Here is a 23,201-nt window from a genome sequence, read left to right on the forward strand (position 1 = left end):
GTGGTGGTTTATTTTTTATTTTTAATGATTTTCTCTCATATCGCCCAATGCCCATGATACACTCGAACTCGAACTTGATCTCGATCCAAGTACAATTAGTTATTAGTTCAAAATTCTATTCTCAATATACATATACTTTTAATTATACAAAACTTTCGAAATTGCTATGTTCTTCAATTTGTTAGTTTCTCTATTTCGCTTATGCTCAATGGACTGCTCACACAAGATCGTTTAGTTCTCCATCTCCATCACCATCAATCACTATTTCGAGTGAGTGGCTCATAATCGCTATGAATCATGATTCAGTTTGTCGTGCTTCGATTTCGGTTTCGATTCGATCAATAAAATGCTAATGGTTTAGTACTCTTGTATGCTAGGAGGAAAATCACACATATATTTAAGTTTATACTTGTAGGGTTGATTTGGTTTTGGGTATTATTCTTATGTACACTCACTAGGTTGTTAATTCGGATTTGGGAGGAGGCTTGGGGCTTTTCCGCGGCTTATCCCCCATTTCTCACTGCGCTATGTGGTCGTGTTTACAAGGTTGGTCGTTTTGCAAGGCTTCAAAAAATGGAGTTTGTGCAAAAATGAAAGTAAAATAACCGAACCGAAACGAAACGAACTGATTAAGAAACTTAGCTGAGAAAACAGAAAACAATTTGTAAGAAATATCACGTAATGTACTTTTATTTAAGTGTTTAGTGGCTTCCGCGTTCAGTGATCCGATTTTGTGTTTCGTGTTTCTTTGATTTGTTAGTTCTTAGACTGCCAGCCAATCGCTGTGGGGTTTTACATGTTTACGTGTTCTCATAAGATATAGTTTATTTTAATATATATATATTCATATTTTTACCCATTATCTCTTGGCGCATTTAGAATTTAAGTTTTTTTTTTTTGCATTTTTCGTTTTTTATTTTATGGTTTGGTATTACTTATAAACAAATTTCATATTATAGCTACAATTTATTAGCTAGCGTTGTGTAACTTTACCTCTGAAGGGGCATTACTTCTTTTGTTAAGTCGAAACGTTAATGCAATTGTTTGTTTTGTGTATGTCTAACGCAATTTATATGCTCTCTATCTTAGTTACATGATTTTGTTGCGTAAACAAAAGGGCTGCCCCAACTCCCAACTTGAACTCCTAACTCCCTCATCCCATTTCCCTACCGCTTGAGAAATGCGCGCACTAGTGTTTAAAAATCGGAAAGATACATATGAACACAGGCAGCGAAAGTATATATATATATAGGTGATTAATGCGGGGACAGTAGGCGGTACAGAAAGATACATAAGATAACATAGGAGGGGTCTTATAAGTCAGAGCGTTGCTTAAAGCTAGAGAACGTCCCCTCTACTGCACTTGATCATCGCAATCATTATCATCGCCTAACTGCGCCCCGAAATCGTCATCAACTTAGGTTACAATGTGGGTGCTTTGCTGTATAGCATATGCTTTTGTATGGATTGGATTCGCTATCGCTAGAGCCTATAGTCTAGGGTTAGGGACACTCGCTGAACGCGGTGTCCTTTGTTTCTTTTACACAAATATTACACTTACAATCGAGTTATTATGTGTTTCATTGTTTCATGATCGGTTCTGAATGTGTTCTGCTTGATTTGGTCTGGGACTTCAAATTAACAAAGAAAAAATTGAGCCGGCCAAGAGCAATAGTCAAATGCAAAACAGAATTAAATGCCTGCGTGTCCTGACCCTCCTCCCAAACGCGCGGACCCTTAATTAACCACCGATCTATAGGCCGATCTTCAGGGATCAGGGATCGGGGATCTCAAATCAATTGAACAGTGCGGTTTGTTGCAGTTTCTTGCAGCCAGGTTGCAATCGTTTATGTTCTAATAGTATAAATTAAATTAATCATAGGCTAGTTAATTAATAATAAGCGCGCCCAACGTTCTAACATCTGGGAGCAGAAACCAAAATGTCAAAAAACAAACGAAAATTTACACAAAAAAAGAAGGAAAGCGCTGCGCTTTGCTATGCTCTGCTCCTCTCTTCTCTCACTGCTCTTGTCCTCCGTTTCTGGCAGGGACCTGGTCATCCTGCCGTTTGGATACATTCAACGTATTTTACCGCATATATAAAGCAAGTATTATATATATTAGGTATATATAACTATATATTCTACATGTATAGTTTTGCTGAGTTCTGCTGTTGTTTGTCTACTGTGTCGTGTCCAGCGTCGCAACCTAAACGATAAAATATTATTTGGCGTTCCCCACGCCACCGCCCCCTCCGCCACTCTGCATACCGCCCACACCCACTCCACCGCCGCCTCCTCCGCCTCCCTGGCGCATCCGTATCGAAGGCCGACGCTCCGGCGTGTCGTACGGCGGTCTCGACGAGTTGGTGGCCGCCATCGAGTCGTCCATGTTGAGTCCGTTGCCGCCGATCAGTTGGCTGCCGTTTCCGCCTCCATTGCCGCCCAGCATCGCCAGCGTTTGGCCGCCCTGGAGTTGCTGTTGCGCTGCACTGCCTCCACCGCCGCCAAGCGCCGCATTGACCTTGTGCTGCTGCTGTTGATGCGAGGAGGCGGCTGCCGCTGCTGCCACCGCCGCTGCTGCGGCCACCGCATCATGTCCCGCCTGACCGTCCGCTCCGTCCTGCGCCTGCTGAATGGCCTGGGGATTCCGTGGTCCGCCAAACTTAAGCAGGTTCCAGTCAAACACATAGTCATAAGTGAAGCCCAAACGGTGGAACAGGTTCCGGAAGAGCTTGCGCAGGTGGCAGTAATCGGGACGCTGGTCGAAATGCATCTGGCGACAGAAGTTCAGATAGTTGACGAACTCGCTGGGGAAGCCCTTGCACAGCACCACAATCGAGGTGGACAGCTTCTTCTCCGAGATCCTCTCGTACTTTTGCCTTTTGTTGGCTGCCTTTAGGCCCTGCCAGGGCAAGGCTCCCAGATTGAAGTACATGAGGACATAGCCGAGGGATTCCAGGTCGTCACGACGCGATTGCTCAATGCCCAAATGTGTGTTGATGGAGGCATAGCGGGCAGTGCCCGTGAGGTTCTTGTTTTCCCGATAGGGAATGTGCTTCAGGGACCGGGCATCCCGGAACTTCTTGGCCAGGCCAAAGTCAATGATGTACACCAGGTTGCCCTTCTTGCCAAGACCCATGAGGAAGTTGTCCGGCTTAATGTCGCGATGGATGAAGTCCCGCGAGTGTATGTAATCGATGCGGGAGATCATCTGGTCCGCCAGCAGCAGAACCGTCTTCAACGAAAAGCGGCGCGAACAAAAGTTGAAGAGGTCCTCCAGCGAGGGTCCGAGTAGCTCCATCACCATCACATTGTAGTCGCCCTCACTGCCGCACCAGATTATGCGGGGTATACCTATGCCGCCCTGCATCGTCTTGTAGAACTTCGACTCGATGTGCAGCTGGGGGTGCTTGGTGCGGATGCACTCCAGCTTGATGGCCACCTCCTCACCAGTGTTGATCGTGGTGCCCAGGTAGATGTCGCCGAACGATCCCGATCCTATCTTGCGGCCCAGGCGGTATTTGTTACCCACGCGCAGCTCCATTCTTGGACGTCTGTATTTGTGGGTTTCTGTGTGGTAGAGTGGAGTTTCCTCGTATCTGCGTTGCCTTTCTGCGGGAGTGGAAAATATTAACTTTAGTTTTCTTTTTAAATAGCTCTACCCCCAACATATAGACTCGATAAGGGGGCTGTGGGGTTTTCTTACTCATAATACTATTTGATTGACCGAAACGAATCGGATAAGTAGCCCTTAAAATAGTATACAAAGTCAAAAATCTACACAGATCACAGAGTACGAATGTAACTTTGTCATCGCGATAAGATATGGAAAGGTTGCTACGATGCATTCAAATGGTTGACTTCTATCAGAATGTAAATATACTTAGTCAGCATTGTTTTGACTACTTATAAGAATAGCAGAGGCGTCACAGGTTTTTACAAGTAAATATGAATCAAGTGACTCGAAAATACGACTATTGGCCACCAACAACAGCAAAGTGTGATATTAATAGAAGAGTCAAAAGAGAAGTAAGCAATAACAAAATAGCGAACGCCTTGTTAGCGGTACTCGAAAATACAAATTCGTGGGGTTTCTATCAAGGCAATTGCTACTGCCACATTTGATTTGCCAGTTCCTTTCGTTTAACAATGAATATTAAAATACTTTTGATTATACTGACACTAGATTGTGACACGTGATGGCCGACAACACGGCTGCTTTGTACAGTTGGCTAACAGTCTACTTTTGACAGCTAACGGGGCTCTTCGCGGGTCTTTCCCAACACTCCTCCACTTTTCACCTTTTTACTTTTCTCACCTGGCGCTGTCCTTTCGTCTGAGCTCCTCTCTTCTTCTTGTTCCGATTTGTTTCAAGGCAGTCGCTTATGGCTTTGTTTTTGCTGGGTTCTGAAATGAGGGATACTACGTCAGGTCAGATTTGTTGGATCCTCAACTTGGTTAAGCGCCATGCAATTTAAATTCCCTCCTTTTCTCAGTCTCTTTTGTGATGGTGTACGTGATCAGAGTTATATATACTCAGTTCTTACCGAATATGCAGCGTAAGCAAGCCCCAAAAACTTGCATAATTCAATTTTGTTTGTGGTGATAAGGATTGCGGGACATAGGCATGAAAACAACGCACGCAACAATCGATATCGAAAATAGAAAACAGTTAGCTAAGAATAAAATGAGAGAGAGAGGGAGAGAGAAGTAAGCTTGGCTTACGTTGACAACACAAAAGCAGCAGAGAAAAGCGTACCAAAAGCAATTCGAAATGCAAATGCACAGTGGGCAGAAATGATAAGAACCCGAACCTCGCACAAAGTAAAAGTCTATCTCGTTTATTTATATTTAAGAGTGAGCGCAGAGTCCTCATATTGGGCTGCGCTTATTGATTACGAATGGGAAAAACAAAAGATTCAATAAGTGATGAGTAACGATTAATTTAAATGCAGAGAGAGAAAGAGTACTACATATTCACATTCATCACGTGAATAGTTATATTTTTAGCCAATTAAATATTAGAAGTTAAAAACTTTTTTGAGGATTAAAAAAGCAAATGTGCGACAGTGCTTGCTTTTAAATGTGTGTTGAAATAAAAGACCCTTTTGTTTTAAGTGTATTTTAACGTGACGACACAAGCAACATGGAGAGGTGAATCAGCAATCAGGAAAAGACAACGAAGAGATTAACAACAAACAGATAAAAGAGACGTGTGGTTGTGTGTGCGTGGAGTAAACAATCGTCGACAAAAGGGAGAGAAGTAAAATAAAACGCAGCGACTGTGAAAATGCCACTTAAATGACACTTTCCAGTGGTGGAAAGCACAAACAAATAGCGAAGATAAAGCGTCTGGAAGTGAGAAAAATAAGCAACAAGCCGAAAGTTTTCACTTGCCGGCCAAAAATCACAAAAATTTAGTTTAATTGTTGTTTTCGGCGGCTCTCACTCAATAACCCCTTTCCTCTCCCTCTTTCGAAATTCTGTGCGCTTTCTTTTACCGCTCACGCATTTCGATCGCTCTCTCTCTCTCTGCCTCTCTCCACCGTTTCCCCGCTCCATCACTCACTCTGCGATTCTAACCTCAAAACCTGACTGCTTTGTTGTTGTTTTCGTGTTGGCTTTGATTTATTTAACCGAAATGTACCGTTTTTTATTAGTGCCTCTATGTTCTGCACAGAAAGAAATCGCTGTATAGGAGTCAAATGGAAATTTAGTATTGAAGATCTTTAATTTGTGTACTGTGAAGGAAAGCAGGAAAATGTTCATGCCTTTCCTATTGGTAACAGAATATTTTCCAGGGTATCCAGTAGTTGTCTCGGCCGAGCGGGTAAACACGAATTGATTACAATTGCAAAACAGCTGCACGTTGCGTTGGCGGCTGCCGAAAAGCTTCCGCAAAAAAGACGCACAAGAGAACGAAGAAGATACAAAAAACAGTTGTTCCAGCAGGCGCCGCAAAAATTAAAAATAAAAGCCTAAGTAAACAGGGAAGAGCTAATGAAAAAGAAAACATTTGCCAAATCAACGGGAAAACCTCAAAAAAAGCAAGAAAACTTGACAGTATGCTTGCATTTATTTTCAAACGTTAATGGCCTCCGAAAACTAACGGCACTCCACAAATGCACTGCGAATAACGGGTCTGATAAGGAGCAGTCGATAAAGGCGGGTGGAAAAGGGAAACTTGAACGTACAGTGGAACGAAATCCACACTTACCGTGGCTTCTTTTCCTTATTTTCCTTGATTCTTATTTCGCTTTGCCTACTTCCTCTGCTGGCGACGCTGCTTTTCTTCTTCTAATTCGACTGAAATCGAAATCGAATTTTTTAATTGGATTGATTCTGCCACAATAATTTTCATTTTCTTTGTTTTAGAGCCCAGACGTTGTTTTTGTTGTAGTTGCCACAATCGCACACAAACACACGCACACAGTCGCACTATTTGGGGCCACACGCAAGCGCATTTTATGCAATAATTTTAATAATAATGCTTTGCTGACATATTTTAGTTATTTTCATCGTTCATTTTCAAATCGGTTATGCTGTTCATCTCGGCTTTTATGGGCGCATTGATTAACATCGGGTTGCAAATCAACTCGAGAAAATTAAACGAAACCAAACGGAACTCGGAATCTTATTAAAAAAAACCAAACTTATGCGAGTCGTTTGCCCTGGCAATAGATTCGTGCACACTAGTCATCTCGCTCGCACTCACGCGGTTTCTACCGCGAGCACGTTGCTATCCCTCCTGCTTCAGCATTTTCACACCAACACAAAGACGAGGGCACTCACTCACACACTCGCACTCTCAATGAGACACTGAAATGCTGTTGGGAAATTCGAGTTTTCCTGCGCGTGGTAACCGCCGTTTTTCCGCTTGCAAACGGGTCTTTCGATCCGAAACGCTACTGACCACTTACGTTTTGCATGAACGCTGCGCTTTCGTTTCAATTTTCCTGGCTATTTCACATAGATTTCGACGATTTTTTACAAATTTACGCCATCTTGATATTAGCAGTGTGACCGCGCCGATAACGAAGAAAATTACCATCTGGTATTTAATCCTCGGCGCACCATCGCAGTGCCAATAAATACCAAATATGCACATATATTCTTGCACTTAACTATTATGCTTTGAAATTATAATGTCAATGGATGTATACATTCGCAGTTAATTGGTAGTCTCACATGCGATGATATTCGTGGGGGCAGCACAACTTTAAAGGTACCTTGTAGGTTCCATATGCAACCACATAATATTAAGTAATACGTTTTCAATTATATAGGACCAAGGCTTTAACAAAATAATAATGATATACGTAGTCATTATAATAAAAACAATTGTCAACCGTTTAACACGTATAATGACTTGTTCCCAAAATCGGCCCAAAACAATGTTCTAAGTACCACATTCAGAGAATGTATCAGGTAAATTAAAAATAAATTGATTAAAACCCATTTTATATCTTTGCGCCAGCTAGACAGAATTTCAAATTTAGAAAGTCTAGAAATGACATAGCTAAATTGCCAACGCTGTTTTCGTAATATGGGCACACTACACTTGCATAGTGAGATCAGGCAGCACTGTACATATGCTAATGAATATACTTTTAATGTGCGCCACCTAGCGGATACCGAAGCGAATATAATTAATAGGTGGCGCTAAAAACAAAAGGGGGCGCCTGTTTTCAAAAATTAAATTGTAAATATTTAAAGTTTTTGGAATATATTTTCAAAGAAAAGACCCATATGTCTAATTTTATTTTTAAGGAGAATACAAAAAAATAATCAGCAAAATAAGGACATTGTTTAAGGATACTAATACTTGATTAGGAATTTATGATTTTTGCATATTTATATACAAGTTGTGTCTTTGACTGAAATGTTTTTAAGGAAAGTTGTAAATCCTTTTTTAAAGACATTTGCTCCATATTCAAATGTGAATAGAAATTGAAAATGGATTTTCCTTGGCATGTTTCGCAGTTATAGGTAGCATGCCAATTTTGATGTTCCACTGAGGCATCGAAATACCTGAAACGAATACTTTTATTGCTGCAATACTAATAAAGCAAAACACGTGTGAATTCCATTACTCCGCCCCCCTGTTTTCCCCGCTTTCCCCACTCTCCACCCATTTTCCCCATTTCGTGCATTTTCCGGCTGTGTAACCCAAGAAAACGGTGACATAAAAAAGGAAGCAGAGCCAGTTATGTATGCATATGTGAAAAAGTGTGGGTTTTTATTTTTTTGGGAGTATGTGCCAAGGTGTGTTTCATTTTCAAGTGGGGGTAGGGTAGATAAGCAATCACTCGAAATTGATAACAAAAAAGGGGGGAAAAGAGTGTAACGACTTGGTATTGCAACTGGCAATTTAAAATGAAATGTAGGCAAAATAAATCACCTCAATCGCAATTACCTACGATATTTTATTTCCCATTGCGCTCAGCTTAATTGCACTTTTGTTTGCAGCTACAGAAATCTCCATTTTCTATTTATTGTTCAAGATCGTTTCCAATTGGCTGGGAAAAAGAGAAAACAAAGCAATCGAACGAGGCAATTGAAGATACAACAATAAAACAAGAAAAACCACTCGCCTAACCGCTCTCACACACCAACTCAAGCCATATCGCTGCCACGCACACATTCAAACCCTCGCGATCGCCGACGAATGAAAATCGTCGTTACTTCGACCGATGGTCAACCGCCAGCAAACAAATACGAAAAAAGTAAGCCCCATTTGTAGGTGCGAAGCAGTAAAAGCCGAGCAGACGCGTGTATGTAAATGATCTCGTCAAACCATAATGAAACACACTGCAAGAAATAAGGGAGACCAATTAAATTTATTGTAAAATATACATATGTACGCTTTGGATATATGCTTTTCATTAATGTTTTGTATAAAAATAAATAGCTGACAACAGACTAAACTTCTCTGCTACTGATTAGTAATATATAGCCAGTATATACTGTAAATTAAATTCAATTTAAATTCTGATTTTGCTCAGTGTCCTTTTGTACTTTTGCACATTTCCTGACTGCCCGTCGTTGCTTCCAATATTGTGCTTACTAAATATTTCCGCAACACATGTCGCATATCTGGGGGCCCCACTGCCCCGCCCCCTTTGCTGCACGCCCCTCGGCTGCTCCTTCTAACGCAGCAGTGGAAAAAGCGCCATTTGGTTTCGTTTAGCAGGCGGCTTGAGGATTTTTGTGTTTCGCTTTTTGCTCGTCGGCGGCTTAGATCAAATAATGCGATTTCATGGCAAGTCGCAAATTGTCAAGCGGTCGTCGCATCCGCCGCCACGCCCCCCGCCCGCCGCCCACTAGCGCATTCAGTTGCATTTCGACCTTTCTGCTCCAGTTTGATTATGAAACACAAGAAGTGGGGGCAAAAAATTAATTTGTCCGCGCTGATTTTTTTCCTATACAGCGCAAATATTTTTAATTAATTCATAATATTTTTTGTAGCTTTTTTGCAGCGACTTGTTTATCAACAAGTTGGCGCGCTTTGAAGTTTGCCGCTCCAGAAAATGAAAAAAAAAAGAAAATGAACGCGGGGGGGAACGGGGGAAATTGTTAGATGGTCGGCCATTAAATTTCCTAGACGCGAATCAATTTTCCAGCCGCTGCAGTTCAGCGAACTGCCTTCGAAGTGGCGAGCGTTTTGTGTATTTCATTCTACTTTTTATGGAGTATCGTATAATTTTCATTTTGATGCCTTTTATGACACTTCCAAAAAGAGTAAAAAACGGGCGCTGCTTTTTCAGTTTTGAGTTTTGAGTTTTTCAGGTTCGATTTCATCTCCCCACTTGGCATAAAACATCCGAAACGGCCTAGGTATTTATGATTTCGTTTATGCATTTCTCCGTTTTATTGTTTAATTTTGATACTTCGATTTGTCTGCCTGGCCGGCGGCGTTTGAAAAAAAAGTTAATTGAGCTGTAAAAATTATAAAGATGTAAAAAAGCCCCAAAAATTATTTAGATAGTTGGGGGTCCTACCATAACTTCCAGTCGAAACCAGCTGGTAAACAAAAGCGTAACCAAACTACACTTCTTCGCTGTTTTACGATCGTGGAATGAATAGCTCTCCGTTGCCCGATTATCTCATTTCTCTTTTTCGAGGGTGTTTTCTGTTTTCTGTTTTCTTCGCATTTTTACGATTTTGGCTTGGATCGAATCGAATCGAATCGTGTGGAGCATAAAGTATAATCTAGTACAAAGTGGTTATGAAAAGATCTTACCAGTTCACCTGATCTTGGCTTCTATGTGGACTTATCAGGCGTTCGATCGATGAAATGGTACAGCATTTACATTTCACCAGGTGAGTCGCAGATGGAGACCAAATCTATCTATCTATCAAAAAGTATTTCCAATCCAAAGTGCCAAAGAAGTGGGTCACAGTTGGTAAGAATCTATAATTATTATAACAGGCAGTGGAAATTAATCATTTCCATTTGTTATTATTATAATTATTACAAGGCTTTGATGTAATGTACTAATAGTTTCTGGTAAATAGTTCTCCTACCTCAAGTTCTGTCCACCCTGAAAACCCATCGATCATTTCCCACCCCCACTCCCGCGCATTATCTCCATTCACCTCAGTTAACCCTTAAATCCCTAATGATCTTATCGACTTCTCATTACCAATCGTTGCTCCTCGGCGTGTGTACTCATTCAGGATCAATCCCTCCCCACCCTTTTCCCCTTCCCCTCCCCGTTGGGTCTCCAAATACAGCTGCAACAAGTGGCAGGTTTCTAACGATCCCGAGAGTCCACCCCTTCTTGGCCCGAAGTCTTCGAGGTGTCATAAATCCACATGTGGCTGTAAAGTGTTACTAATTTCTGTTTCTGTTTCCATTTCGATTTATGTCTCCCTGCTTTGCCAGCTCTTTGCCATCTCTTTCAGATACCCTGTAGTTTTGGATATAGTGGGTATGTTGTATTCGTGCTACAATTGGAGATAATTATTTTAAAATTATTGTGTTTTACTTAATCAATTCTGCAATATAACTAGTTATTAATATTATAATTTAAAGCTAATTTGAACTTATTCGAGAGATACACTCACTGTAATTTCTGTTTTTGTTTTTCCTGCTTCCTTATAAATTCCGCATACTGGGTACCTAAAAGTCGAACCCTGCCGTTTGTGCATTCCCACTAGTTGCTCGGCGACAGTCGTCACCCCCGCCCCATTTTCGATTCCGCTCTGGGGCCAACTAATTTCACATGAACATGTTAATATTTACACGCGTACCGCCGCGATTTTTATGTTCGCCCCCGCCGCGTACTGCTGCCCCTTCCCCCTCCACTGCCCCCTCCCTCTATCCCCACCACCCCCAAGAGACAGCCAACCAACCACCGTCCTCAGCTTATCGCCACGATCGCCTCGAAATCCGACGAGTGCCGAGCTCGTCTTGGGGAACCAAACCAGCGATCCCCAAGATCAGTCGCAGTTAGTCCGTCAACCTCGTCGCGTCTCTGCCATCCGTAACACTCAGTCGTAGCACTCGTAGCACTCGTAAGCCCCATTCCAAATTCCCGAGTTCTGCGTGGGCGCCAAGCAGCTGCAAGAACCAATCGTGATAGTGAGTGACACATAGAGTTTTGTGCACAGCGGATGATTTTGTTCAATACGGTAGTTTTACTCAAGTGCCGTCGAAAATGAGTGAAAGTGCCAGCTCCACTTGCTCGAAGGATCGGGCGAAGCCGGTGGAAACCCTGGTGTTGGCCAACTATGCCCTGAAAGCCGAGCAGAAGAAGGCTCAAGGACAAGGTGGCCGCAAGGAGGACGAGCGCATCACCACGGCGGTGATGAAGGTCCTCGAGGGTTACGACTGGAATCTGGTCCAGGCCTCAGCCAAGTAAGTTCCTGTGATTTATGTCTGCCATATTGAGATTAAAAGGGTGTTGATAATTCGTTAATCAAGAGACGTGTTATCAAATGCCATCAAGTTATACAGATAACCAAACTCAGGTTAATGCATCGGCTCAAGAACAGTATTGCGATGAGCAAATTGAGTCCTCAATGGAGCCGAAGCCGCCGTTAAGCCGCGAATGACTAACCAGCCTTCGATGAGTTCGCTGATTAACACAATTTCCAGGCACATATGCACACACTTGTATAGGTGGGTTTTCTTTTATTTAACTGGATAAACAAACTTGGCGAACCGCAAAGGGAAAGGCAAGGAAAGGAAAGGAAAGCACAATGCTTGGTGGGGCAGGAATCCGGCGGCATTTATGTAAATATAAATGAATTTACACATTCACACATATTAGACAAACAAAGCACGGCAACAACAAATTGGCCAAAGGCAGAAATAATAGGAAGAGGCAATAACAAGCCACCAGATACAAAGATACACAGATACTAAGATACAAAGCTACGAAATACAGGCCGCAATAAATGCGCCGTGCAGAGTGGAACAAAATGCTCGAGATGAAGACGACGACGACAAATCAATTCAGGCATAAAAAGCGAATAAATATGTTTTTAGCGTTAAGACGCTAACTGCTAACAAGGTGGAGGTGGAGGTGGAGTTGGAGATGGGGTTCTTGGGGCTGCAAACCCCAGCAGATCTCAACTCAAGCGCACCGGGGAGCTGACACTTGGTTCCGTATTTCGTACTTCGGATTACTGGCAGTGGCTCCAGGTCGTGGGAAAGACGGGTGCCAGCAGCGGCTGATCTCTCAGATCCCGCGGACTCCAGATCCCCATACCTGATCCCAGAAACCAGATCCCAGATCCTCGGTAGCTCTGGCTGTCTGTTTGAGCGGCAATTAGCAAATGCCCGGCTTCCACCTCCGGTCTTTAAGCAGGGCTCCAGTCTTATCTGAGTTTGTCAGCCGCCTGCAGTCGCTTTGTTCTCCGCGTCGCTTATCACTGGGCTGGGATTACACTGGAAAAATAAATAAATTGCTAGCAAGCTTACCGTCTAGTAACATATTTGATATGGCTTGAGTGCTTATTTATTGTCTAGTTTGATGCTGATGAATTTTAACTCGCTGGTGCACATAAACAGCACAGGTTTCTCCTTGAGAAACTCGAGGAAAACAGGTAGTTAGTATTGATTTACGATTCCGTGTCGGTTTCCCCCAGTGCAGCCGAGTGGAGCTGATTCTCAGCTGTCCAGGGACAAACATCCTTGGGCGCAGTGGCCCCCTCGTTGCGAAATGCGCAGAAAGCGCTGTCAAGAGCACGTGTGTGTTTGCACAAGGATATGAGCGCCATTTCCTTTCCTTTCCATTCCTTTCCTTTCCTTTCCTTTATCTATCCACGTTGTTGGTGGTGGGGGTGGGGGTCTTCATTCCCCACCACTCCTCCACTCCAGTGATCCACCCACTTGGAGCCCTCCTGCACTCACTATCCCCCAACTCTCGGCAAATTGTTTACCTTGCGCTTTATGAGCCTTGTTTATTTCCACTTAAAATCGCTTAAATGCACATCGTTTGCCTCCAAGTCCCCGCTCACTTCACCGGATTACCACCACGTATCCCTGTCACCTTAAAAATTAAATCTCTTAAATGCTGAAAATGTGCTGTAAGCGTTGTGTGGGAGACACGTTTAATTGCCTCGCTGTTTGTCCTGATTGACAGCGGAAATTGATTTCAAATTGCTTTACTTTCTGCTAGGAATTTTGTTGGGCGGAGGTGGGAGTACAAAGCACTGGTATTTAGCTGAAAAAGTTTCCTTTTATTTTATTTATAATTCTGCCATTTAGTTACAATGCATCTCAAACGATATAGGGCAACATAGGAAGTATTGAGCATATGTAACATGTGACTTCCTTTTGCAAGCATTGTAATGCTGTTTGATTTGCTGTTTGATTTGGTTAAATTAATTTCGCATGATTCACTGGAAAAACTGTTACTTAAGAGCAGCCACAACGTGCAGAGGAGCCACTTGAATAGTCGGGCGATCGTCGCAGCTCGATATAAACCCATATATACACGTATATCCGTCTGCTTTTGGGTGGACTGGGGTTTGTTATTAAATAATACAGACACCGTGTGCGGAACGGAACCCCTTCTTGTGCGCCCTGCTCTATTTACTTGGCTCGATTAGATATGGGGCCCTACTCTACTGCCAAGGAGGAGCAACTGTGAGGAGCCGCAACTTCGGGTAGGACTTTGGCGACGCTATAAATATTTCATTGCTTATCTGCGTGTCCGGCCCGAGGTGTTATCACTCACCCATGGAGCACCCCTCGGCCAGGTGGGAAGATCCATAGCCAGAGTTGGAGTCTCCCTGTTCCCAGCCCCTAAGTCATAAGCCATCCATCGGATAGTTCTACTTTCGGCGCTGCGACGAGTCAATTTACATGGCCCCAACAAGTCATCTCGGGCAGCCTAACCAAACACTTCCCCATGGTGAAAGCTCCGTGCCCAAGCCACCCAAATGGGGGCACAGTGGGCCAGATCCACAGAGTTATTGATCCACTGAAGAGGAGAGAAGTTACTTATTCTGGAAGACCGCAGAATGAAGAAGTGCAGCGTAAACATGGGCTTCTTGGTTGTCATGCAAGTAAAAGGCATTATACCTCGAGCGTAGAAGGTGTAGAAGTTAACCCTTTCGCAGGCAGTAGTGCTGGTTCCACAGTTGGTGCTGCCGATGGGAGCGGCAAACATGTTTGTAGCTGTTGCTCCGCCTCGTGTTGGTGGAAACCCCCCCCCTCATATGTTGGCAGAACACCGCCCCCTGCAGAGCCCGAAAAATCCGCCCCAAGAGCAGCAACCTCAGCTTTTGGTGGCCGGTAAAAGTTTGTGCAGCGGCAACAAGAAGAACAGATACACGTGCGGCTTACAAGGCAAATATTGATTTTGTTGCTGCTGATGGCCGTGCTGTTGTTTTTGTTGCTGGCCCATAACCACAACTGCTGGTCAAAAGTTTCCAGCCTAGACTCCCTCGTTTTGCATACTTTTTGTTGCAGCCGGAATTTACAAAACACCGCCAGCTCATCTCCCCGAGGTGTTGTCCTCTTCCTGCGGGCGAGTTTCCCAGTTTTATGGCCAGGTGAGCGCGACAATGGCCGAAAAAGTTGCCAGCCACTAAAGTGCAAGTGAGCCAAGTTGGTGGTGCTCACGATGTGAGCCAAAGCCAGCGAGGCTCAAAGGATTCCGCGATTAAGGCCGCGCAGTCTGGCCAAAAGGGAAGGGGGTCCTTAGGGTCGGAAATGAAGTGGAACATCGATTTGATGAGCTTAAGAGTTTGCCATCTCATGATGTTTGTCGTTGGCTCGAAACTGAAGGGAAGTATCTGCTATTTCAACGCGGTATCTGTCCGCTATTTCTTGTAATGATTTTATGCTTTTAGAAACAAGGCAACTACTTTGATTGAGCATATTATATATAAAATAAAGTATTTAATATTTCTAACAAAGCACAAGACTTCTGTTGCACTTTAAAATCCTGCATATCGAGGGTATCACAATACTGAGCAAACTGCCTGTGCTCTGCTAAGCTCGGGGTATTTGGCCAAATATTGAACAACATTTGCGCATAAAATTGAAGGCGCGTTTGATCCGGCCATAAGCTTTTAGCCCAAGTACTCGCACATTTCGGCGCAAATCCCCACGATATGCCTTTCAAAAAGGGTTCAATGGCTCAGCAGCCATTCCGTTTCGAATCCTCGTACCCGTTCCCGTCCTGCATCCTTTCCACATCTCAGTGTGTGAGAATCCTGTGGCCGCAGTTTTCATGGCGGGAGCACCCACGCGATTATTCCTCGAATGCCGAAGTCTGCCGGATTTCCCGTGCCGGGCGGAAAATCGCCAGCGGGAAAATAGGTGTGGAAATTCGAAGCAAACTTTTCATATTTGTGAGATTCCGAAAAGGCGGCGCTACTCTAGAAAGCAGGCAAACATTGCGGGGCGGAAAGCAATAAATAATACTCGATGTTGACTTGCTTTGCATTTGGGTGAATCATGCATATTCCCACGAATCGAGGGGCTGAATTCGAAAATATTTAACTACTCTTTAGCGGCTGCTTGGCGATTGGAAGTGAGTCATTCCATTCGCTGGCTTAGAATGGCATGAATAAATCTAACAATTAACATAGCAACACTTGATATATTAAATAATAATATTAGATCATAAATCCTTGTTGGGTAGTGCCTACTCGCGAGTACTTGATTGGGGCCACTTCAGCACTGTGACAATCATCAGATGTCAGGGACATACTCGCATATACGCAGCTGACATGCTACAGCATTGATTGTAGCTGCAACCACCCACCAATCAGGCGGCAAATAGCAAAAAATAAAAAAATAGCCACCAAAACCGGGATAAAGCTGAGCTCGTTGCTCCACGCCACTTAAACTGTCGCTCTTCATCGCGTTGCCGCTCCCAGCTGCCACGCCCCCCGTTCCCTGGGTCCTTTCACGCCTACTCAGCTGCTCCTTGCCGGCCAGCGGTGCAGGGGAATCGGCCGAACTCTCTGTCACTTTGCTCGAGTGCGGCACAGTGCGCTGTAAAAATAAATTGACTTGGAAATTGAAAAAAGCAGGAAAATGAAATGAAAATGAGAGTGGTGCTGCTGGTGGAAGTGGAAATGGATGAGGACGTGGCCAAATGAAATGATAACAGACAATGGGATCGAGATGAAGTGGCCAAGAGGCGGCTTAAATCGAAAGGGAAAGCTCAAAAAGGCCGCTCTGCTCAAGAGGTCGCCATGTGTGGCTGCTTCGATGGCACTCGCACTCCGATGGGTTTCCAATAAGTCCAGCCATTCCCATTGATCCCTGACCTAAGTAGAAGCCAATAACGAGATGTTTTCCTTGCCACCAGAGCCGCACAAAAAGTTGGCCAAAAGCACTGCGCAAAACTAAGCAGGACAGCTAAGCTGGCTAAAATGTCCAAAAACTATATAAAGCATTAGTTAGCTGAATTGAAAATGAAAAGAAAAGGAAATATGTTAAGAGTTAAGAAAATGTATCATATCATTTGATATTAAGTATATATATCAACCTCAGTGGCCAAGTACTGGATTAAAATGTAATGTTTGCTCTCTGATTAACATATGTGATCTGACAATGGATCCTATTATTATGATAAATAATAATTTGGCGTATTATCCCATTATTTCCTGTAATTTTCCGCAGCTGGCCACAAAGTCTGAGCCAGTAAGTACCCAAGTGTCAGTCTCACGGTAGCAGATCCCCTGATTGTGAATAAAGGGGCAGTTCCAGCACCTTATCACCTTATCAGTGCGCTGGGTGTTTGACCACCTTTTCGGACGAACTTCGGGGGCCAGAAAAGAGGGGGCGGAACATAAAAGAAGAAAGGCCAAGCGACCGCAGGGCAAACAGGCAACTGCATCCGTTGGATGCATTTTAAATTTGTTTGACAAAAGTGTCGTAAAAGCGGCGGCTGCGTGGGAAAATGTGGGCACTGCCTAAGCAAATAAGAAATAAAAACGAAAATACTGGAGATACAACAAAAAACTAACAACGAGCTGCGGCGGCTGCAATTTGTTTACACGCGCTGTATCTGCTAGATACACTTCATATTTGTGAACTTGTGAAAATCGCTGAGACGTCTCCGCCGCTAATTAGGCGCATTTGTCCCCAGTTTTTGACATGCGCTTACAAATTGGAAATGAAAATGGGCATGGAAATGGAAATGGATACGAAAATGGGAGTTTTCATGCCGTGTTTACAGCTTCGTGTTAAGGCCGTAAATATTTGGGATGCACCCCGCCCCCGCCACAGTAAAATTTAATAACAAAAGCGGCAAATGGCCCATTGCTGATAAAAGAGGCGCAACAAAAGCCGAAGTGTATCTTCGCATCTTTGCGTCTCTGTATCTTGTATCTTTGGCATATGCGAAAAATGGAAAGCTGCAAATTCAAAATTCCTCGCAGTCGCCGCTCATTTCTCATATTTGCCCATGAGCTAACGGCCACTTGAAGATATCACTTAATGAGATTTGCGCATCTCCGAATGCAACAACAGCAGCAAATAATGAAAACGTGCTTGAGTTGCCAAGTGCCCCGGGGAAATGCTGTGCATATATCTCTGGGGGTTTCGACGCTGCACGCGAAGAAATTCAACAAAATTCAGATACTTGTGACAGGAAAATGAAATATATAAACCTCTCTTGACAGATATTCCAAGTATTCCCATTTCGCTCAGTGCAGGCCTGGGAACAGCGCAGCACCTCCCAAGTCCCAGCACCGAGTGCAGCAGAACGAACATCACTTGATTCTGATTAGCGTGCTGTCAAGCGTGAGAGCTGCAGATACATATACTCGTATATATGCGCGCAGATACTTTTGAATCCGGGGGAGCTTGGCTTTGGCTATATATTCTTGGGATGCTGGGAAGAGTGGGGAGGAGCACTGAGGGGTCGTGACGCCGACGATACCAAAAGGCAGATAACAAACCCCAAGACGATGTCCCTTTGGCCTCCGGTCGCGTTTTAAATCGCTTAATAAGCTCGGCCGAACTTGTAATTAAGCCCAGGCACAAGGCGGCTAACAACGGAAACTCAAAACTGGACTGAGAATGGTAATATATATGGGTTTTTTCTAAGCTAATCAATGGCTGCGCTGAAAACACCTGCTTACTGATTTGCACTGATTGAAAACAGATTCTGCCATTTTCCGGCCGGGCACAGGATGCAGTCAGGCATATCGAATGAACTCACTGCCACAAAGGCACTGGCACACCCGACTGAATTGAAGGATTTACCTAACAAATCCCTGCCCTGATCATGTTTACTTAGGATAAATAATTCAATATAGAAGGCTCCCCAAAAAGGTGGGCACTCTGCCACAGAGTTCCGCCCCCCGGAACGCCTATCTCTTTGATTGAATCTGCGAATCTCTGAATCTCTGTCCTCCTCGCTGCTCGACATGCTAAATAAAAATGAATGCATAGATAAGAACAATGTGTGTGCTAGAGTTCGAGTTAGAGAGGGGTGTCCTTTTGTATCAGTGCCGAAAATATGTAGAAACAGGTTGTTACACTTTTGTATTCGAAAACAAGACTTCATTTCCCACTAGCCAGGCAAGTATGTAGAGAAATAGATTGGAATTAGACAGAACAAGACTTCATTTCTTACTAGCTATTGAAATATATTGGAATTAGGCAGAAACAGGCTTAGGTTTCCTGGAAAAATATGTATTTTGCACATGTGAACACCACGCTGTTCGTAGAAGAGATAACTCATACGCCCGTTGGTTTTATTTGGACGAGCTTGTGTCGCTCTGTCAATGGATTTATTGGGAGGTTTGGCCAGAGACAAGTGGAGCTGAAATCGTTGTACACTTTATGCAAAGTCAAGAGTTGAGGCAACCACTTAGAGGATTCCCCATGCTTTTTGGCCTGGCTGAAATAGATTTTGGCCCACCGAAAGCCCACTTCTCTCGCATTTTGCACGATTTTGCTGATTGCTTTTGTTTGCACTTCACTTTTGCACTGCCCGCTGCCATTTTTGTGGACTCAAAAATACATTTTTGACTGCACTCTTGAACTTTCCCCTCCTGGTCTACTCTGCTGCCGGCCTTGATGGCATTTCTCTACCATTTCTATTTGCTATTTGCCGTGGCAAATAAAAGTTTTAATTGCAAATTTCAGTTTGACATTATGCGTTGTTGTGCCGTTTTTCGGTCTGCGACGTCTTTTAGCAATTAATGAAACTTGTTTACCCGGCCAACAAGTCACTGCATTTCTGACCGACCTCTATTCACTCTCTCTCTACTTCCATTTCAATTGCAGGGCGCCCACGGACCGCAAAAAGGAGCACATCAAGCGGCCCATGAACGCCTTCATGGTCTGGGCCCAGGCAGCCCGCAGGGTGATGTCCAAACAGTATCCGCATCTGCAGAACTCGGAGCTGAGCAAATCGCTGGGCAAGCTGTGGAAGTAAGTACTGGCTATTCGATACCCACTACACTATTCTATACTGCGCTATACTATGCTATATATACACCACTTTGGAGTGGAGAAGAAGCGAAACTGAGGCACGTATCTGGCTGCGTAAACGCTGGGGCATGCACCACTTGAAAAGTGTCTTTTATAAGCCCCACTTCTCGGCCAGACAAAGCAGCCATCCCCCGGGGGGGTGCAGGGGGTTAAGGGGGTTGGAAAATCCCCCAAGTTTGGTTAAGGGCTTTCCGTCGAGACAGGGAATTGCATCAGCAGGCGGCTTGTGCTGTCAGAAAGAAGGAATCAGTTACTCAGAGCACAGCCAACTGCAGCCCAGCAAATAAAGTCAGATGAACAGCTAGTATCCAGGAAGCCAAGATAAATATATTAGGTTCACCTGCTGGACATCTCCCAGAGAAAGTCACTTTTCCTACCTCATATTTCCATGGAGCTCACTTGAGTCCAAGGAAATGTCGCATCTATTATTAGGCTCCAGAATTCAGAGCGTCGCAGTGACAGTTAATTAAACAGGCTTTATTTATGGGCCCAACAAATTGGTGCAGCTCCATTCGCAATTAGTTGGGGCGGATGCTTCGATCTGCTTATCAGCCGAAGACTCCACTTCTTATCGCCGGTCGCCCCAGGCGCTGAACTGTGAAATTTTAATTTCGAACCGCACAATATTTTATTACAAACAATATATGCAAACGACGCCGCTGAGTCGCAGATCGCCTTTTGGCATAAATCACGCAGCTGAGATCTGCGGCAGATTGCTTTTAAGAATCCAGTGATTCACGACATTTATAAATACTATTCCTACACTTGCAGAAACCTCAAGGATAGCGACAAGAAGCCCTTCATGGAGTTCGCCGAGAAGCTGCGCATGACCCACAAGCAGGAGCATCCGGACTACAAGTACCAGCCGCGGCGCAAGAAGGCGCGGGTGATGCCGAGCCAGCAGGGCGGGGAGGGGGAGTCTCCGGGTGCAGAGATGGCCACCACGGGTAGCTCCGGCAAGCCAAGGAGCAGCAATGCCAGTGGCCAGAGGCGAGCTGGAAAATCAAATGCAGCTGCCTCGCCGTCCATGGCCCATTCCAGTGTGGGCTCCAGCTCCGCGGATGTGTTCAGTAATGAGGCCTTTATGAAGTCCCTGAACAGTGCCTGTGCGGCCAGTCTGATGGAGCAGGGCCTCATCGAAGCGGGCCTGGACTCGCCCTGCTCCACGGCCAGTTCACTGTCCTCGCTGACGCCCCCAGCCACGCCCTACAATGCCGCCCCCTCGAGTGCCAAGGCAGCGGCAGCAAATAATCCCAGTCTCTTGCTAAGGCAACTAAGTGAGCCGGTGGGCAGTGCTGGCCATGATTACGGAGTTCTGCTCGAGGCTGGCAGGGAGTATGTGGCCCTGGGCGAGGTCAACTACCAGGGGCAAGCGGCGGGCGTTGGAGTGCAGGGTGGAGCAGGAGCAGGAGGAGATGGAGGAGCGGGTCAGGAAATGGACTTCCTGGAGAACATCAGTGGGTATGGTGGCTACGAGGGCAGTCGGGTGAGCTACCCCGGCTACGCCTACGCCAACAGCGGAGGCCACTTCGTCGGCGAGGAGCAGCCGCAGCAGGCGTCACAGGCCAGTGAAGCCTTAAATTACAAGCCAGCTGCCGCCGACATCGATCCCAAGGAAATTGACCAGTATCTCATGGATCAAATGCTGCCCATGACGCAGCACCACCATCCGCATCATCCGCACCATCATTCGCTGCACCACCCACTGCACCACCCGCTGCACCACTCGCCGCCTTTGAACTCCTCCGCCTCGCTATCCTCGGCCTGCTCCAGTGCCAGTTCGCAGCAGCCGGTGGCGGACTACTACGAGCACTTGGGCTACTCCCCGGCGGCCGCCTCCTCCGGCAGTCAGGTCCCCAGCTTCGGTGCCCAGCAGCCGTATGCCAACGGCTCCAGCTCCCTGACCCCCACCCTGGGTGACCCCGCACCGCAACAGGAGCTGCAGTCGCAGCAGCAGGAGCAGCACCAACAGCAGCAACAGCAGCAGCACCAGAACCCATCGCAGCATCATCTGTGGGGCACTTACACTTATGTCAATCCCTAAGCTACTTCATTTGCACATTTGTTGTCGTGCACAGCAAGAAAGAGAGTGGGCTTCGATATTCCTAAAATGCAAATGTCTTTCAAATGTCATTCCTAGCACATTAGTTGTAACTAATTTGGGAAAACCGCATTCCTTTTATCTAAATTGGTACGCCAGCCTGCCGAATATTATTAAAATATTTATTTCCCACGTTGTTGTAAATTAAGTTGAAATAAAAAAGTGGCGCATACGAATGTAAAAGTAAGGGTTGCACCCCATTTCTCTCCGTGCACCTGCCCCCTGCACTTCCGTTTCCGCCCCTCTTTATGGGTCACTTAGATGGCTTTCGTTTATTGGTTTATTGTCTGTGCCAAGTCCGTGTGTGCATGTGTGTGTGTGCTGCTGGCTCGAGGGTCCTTTTTGGAGATTCCCTGCAATTTGAGCTAATCGCTGCGATTTTCGTTTATGGCTGCATTATTCCTTTTCCCATCAATACGCAATGCCACTTCCAGGAATCGAAGAAAGAGCCATGGCTAAACAATCTAAATGGAAATGCAGCAGGGAGTGGCAGAAATAACGAGTTCATAGCCAATTGGAGCAATATAAACTAGTAGTTGTAATTCATATTTGTAAGAACGTAATGTTTAGAATTGGCAGATAGTATACGAAAATGTACGAGCAATGTTAAGAAAATATATAAGCACATTACTTAAAGTATCTTTTGCATCAGCGGTTCGAATTAAAGCTTCTTTGGGTTTAAAGGCGCCGAAATGGGCCTGTGAAAGGTGAGCGAATCACATTGGTGTGCATTCTCAGTGGGTAAATGGAAATCAAGACCGGCATACCAGATTTCCCTCGCAACAGGGCCAATTCCAAATGGCCCGAGGCTGGTGGCAATCCAATGAATTGGGCGTGGCTATGACAGTTTCCCACACTCCGCAGATCATATTTACACCTGGGCTGTGTGTGGCACCTGTAAGCGTTGTAAAACCAAAACCAAAAAAATTCCTGTGAAATTAACACCCGCCTACCAAACGGGTTTTTCACCTTTTTTTCTCATTTTTTCCCATTTTTTCACGTTTTTTGCTAAGCAAAACAATTTGAGACAAAATGAAAACCACACTCAGCTTCGCATGGGCAACGCAGTTTTTATTTATTTGCCGTCTTCTTTTGAACTTTTTTTATTTAGCACGGCATTTAGTTTATTTATTCAAATTTGGAAGCTTAAGTTCAATTTGCGGCTGTAACAAGT

The 23,201-nt window shown here is 44.7% G+C and overlaps 2 protein-coding genes across 8 annotated transcripts; one reads left to right on the forward strand and one right to left on the reverse strand.

The window, feature by feature from the left end:
* Window positions 1-665: 665 nt before the first annotated feature.
* On the reverse strand, window positions 666-7,048 carry LOC122619998 (discs overgrown protein kinase). 7 transcript variants are annotated; one of them, XM_043797253.1, is made up of 4 exons: window positions 6,923-7,048; window positions 6,220-6,308; window positions 4,321-4,409; window positions 666-3,614 (listed from the first exon to the last, which is right to left on the reverse strand). In XM_043797253.1, the coding sequence occupies exon 4, from the start codon at window positions 3,544-3,546 to the stop codon at window positions 2,224-2,226; it is 1,323 nt and encodes a 440-aa protein (XP_043653188.1). In that variant the 5' UTR covers window positions 3,547-3,614; window positions 4,321-4,409; window positions 6,220-6,308; window positions 6,923-7,048; the 3' UTR covers window positions 666-2,223. The 7 variants fall into 7 exon arrangements, with proteins under 7 accessions (XP_043653188.1, XP_043653186.1, XP_043653189.1 ...); XM_043797251.1 differs by having other exon boundaries at window positions 4,321-4,424; XM_043797254.1 differs by having other exon boundaries at window positions 4,321-4,424; window positions 6,916-6,964.
* Window positions 7,049-11,476: 4,428 nt separating this feature from the next.
* On the forward strand, window positions 11,477-22,622 carry LOC122620898 (transcription factor SOX-8). Its single transcript, XM_043798573.1, has 3 exons — window positions 11,477-11,865; window positions 19,720-19,866; window positions 20,698-22,622. Exons 1-3 carry the CDS (start codon window positions 11,666-11,668, stop codon window positions 21,968-21,970), a joined length of 1,620 nt encoding a protein of 539 aa, XP_043654508.1. The 5' UTR covers window positions 11,477-11,665; the 3' UTR covers window positions 21,971-22,622.
* Window positions 22,623-23,201: the final 579 nt, after the last annotated feature.

The sequence above is a fragment of the Drosophila teissieri genome, chromosome 3R (assembly GCF_016746235.2).
Source record: "Drosophila teissieri strain GT53w chromosome 3R, Prin_Dtei_1.1, whole genome shotgun sequence".
NCBI lineage: Eukaryota > Metazoa > Arthropoda > Insecta > Diptera > Drosophilidae > Drosophila > Drosophila teissieri.

What these genes read in the sequence shown, in the direction of transcription:
- LOC122620898 (XM_043798573.1), top strand. Translation starts at nt 11,666, where the DNA reads ATGAGTGAAAGTGCCAGCTCCACTTGCTCGAAGGATCGGGCGAAGCCG. An exon ending in CTGGTCCAGGCCTCAGCCAA is followed by an intron (nt 11,866 to 19,719) that starts GTAAGTTCCTGT and finishes TTTCAATTGCAG; the next exon opens with GGCGCCCACGGACCGCAAAA. An exon ending in TCGCTGGGCAAGCTGTGGAA is followed by an intron (nt 19,867 to 20,697) that starts GTAAGTACTGGC and finishes CTACACTTGCAG; the next exon opens with AAACCTCAAGGATAGCGACA.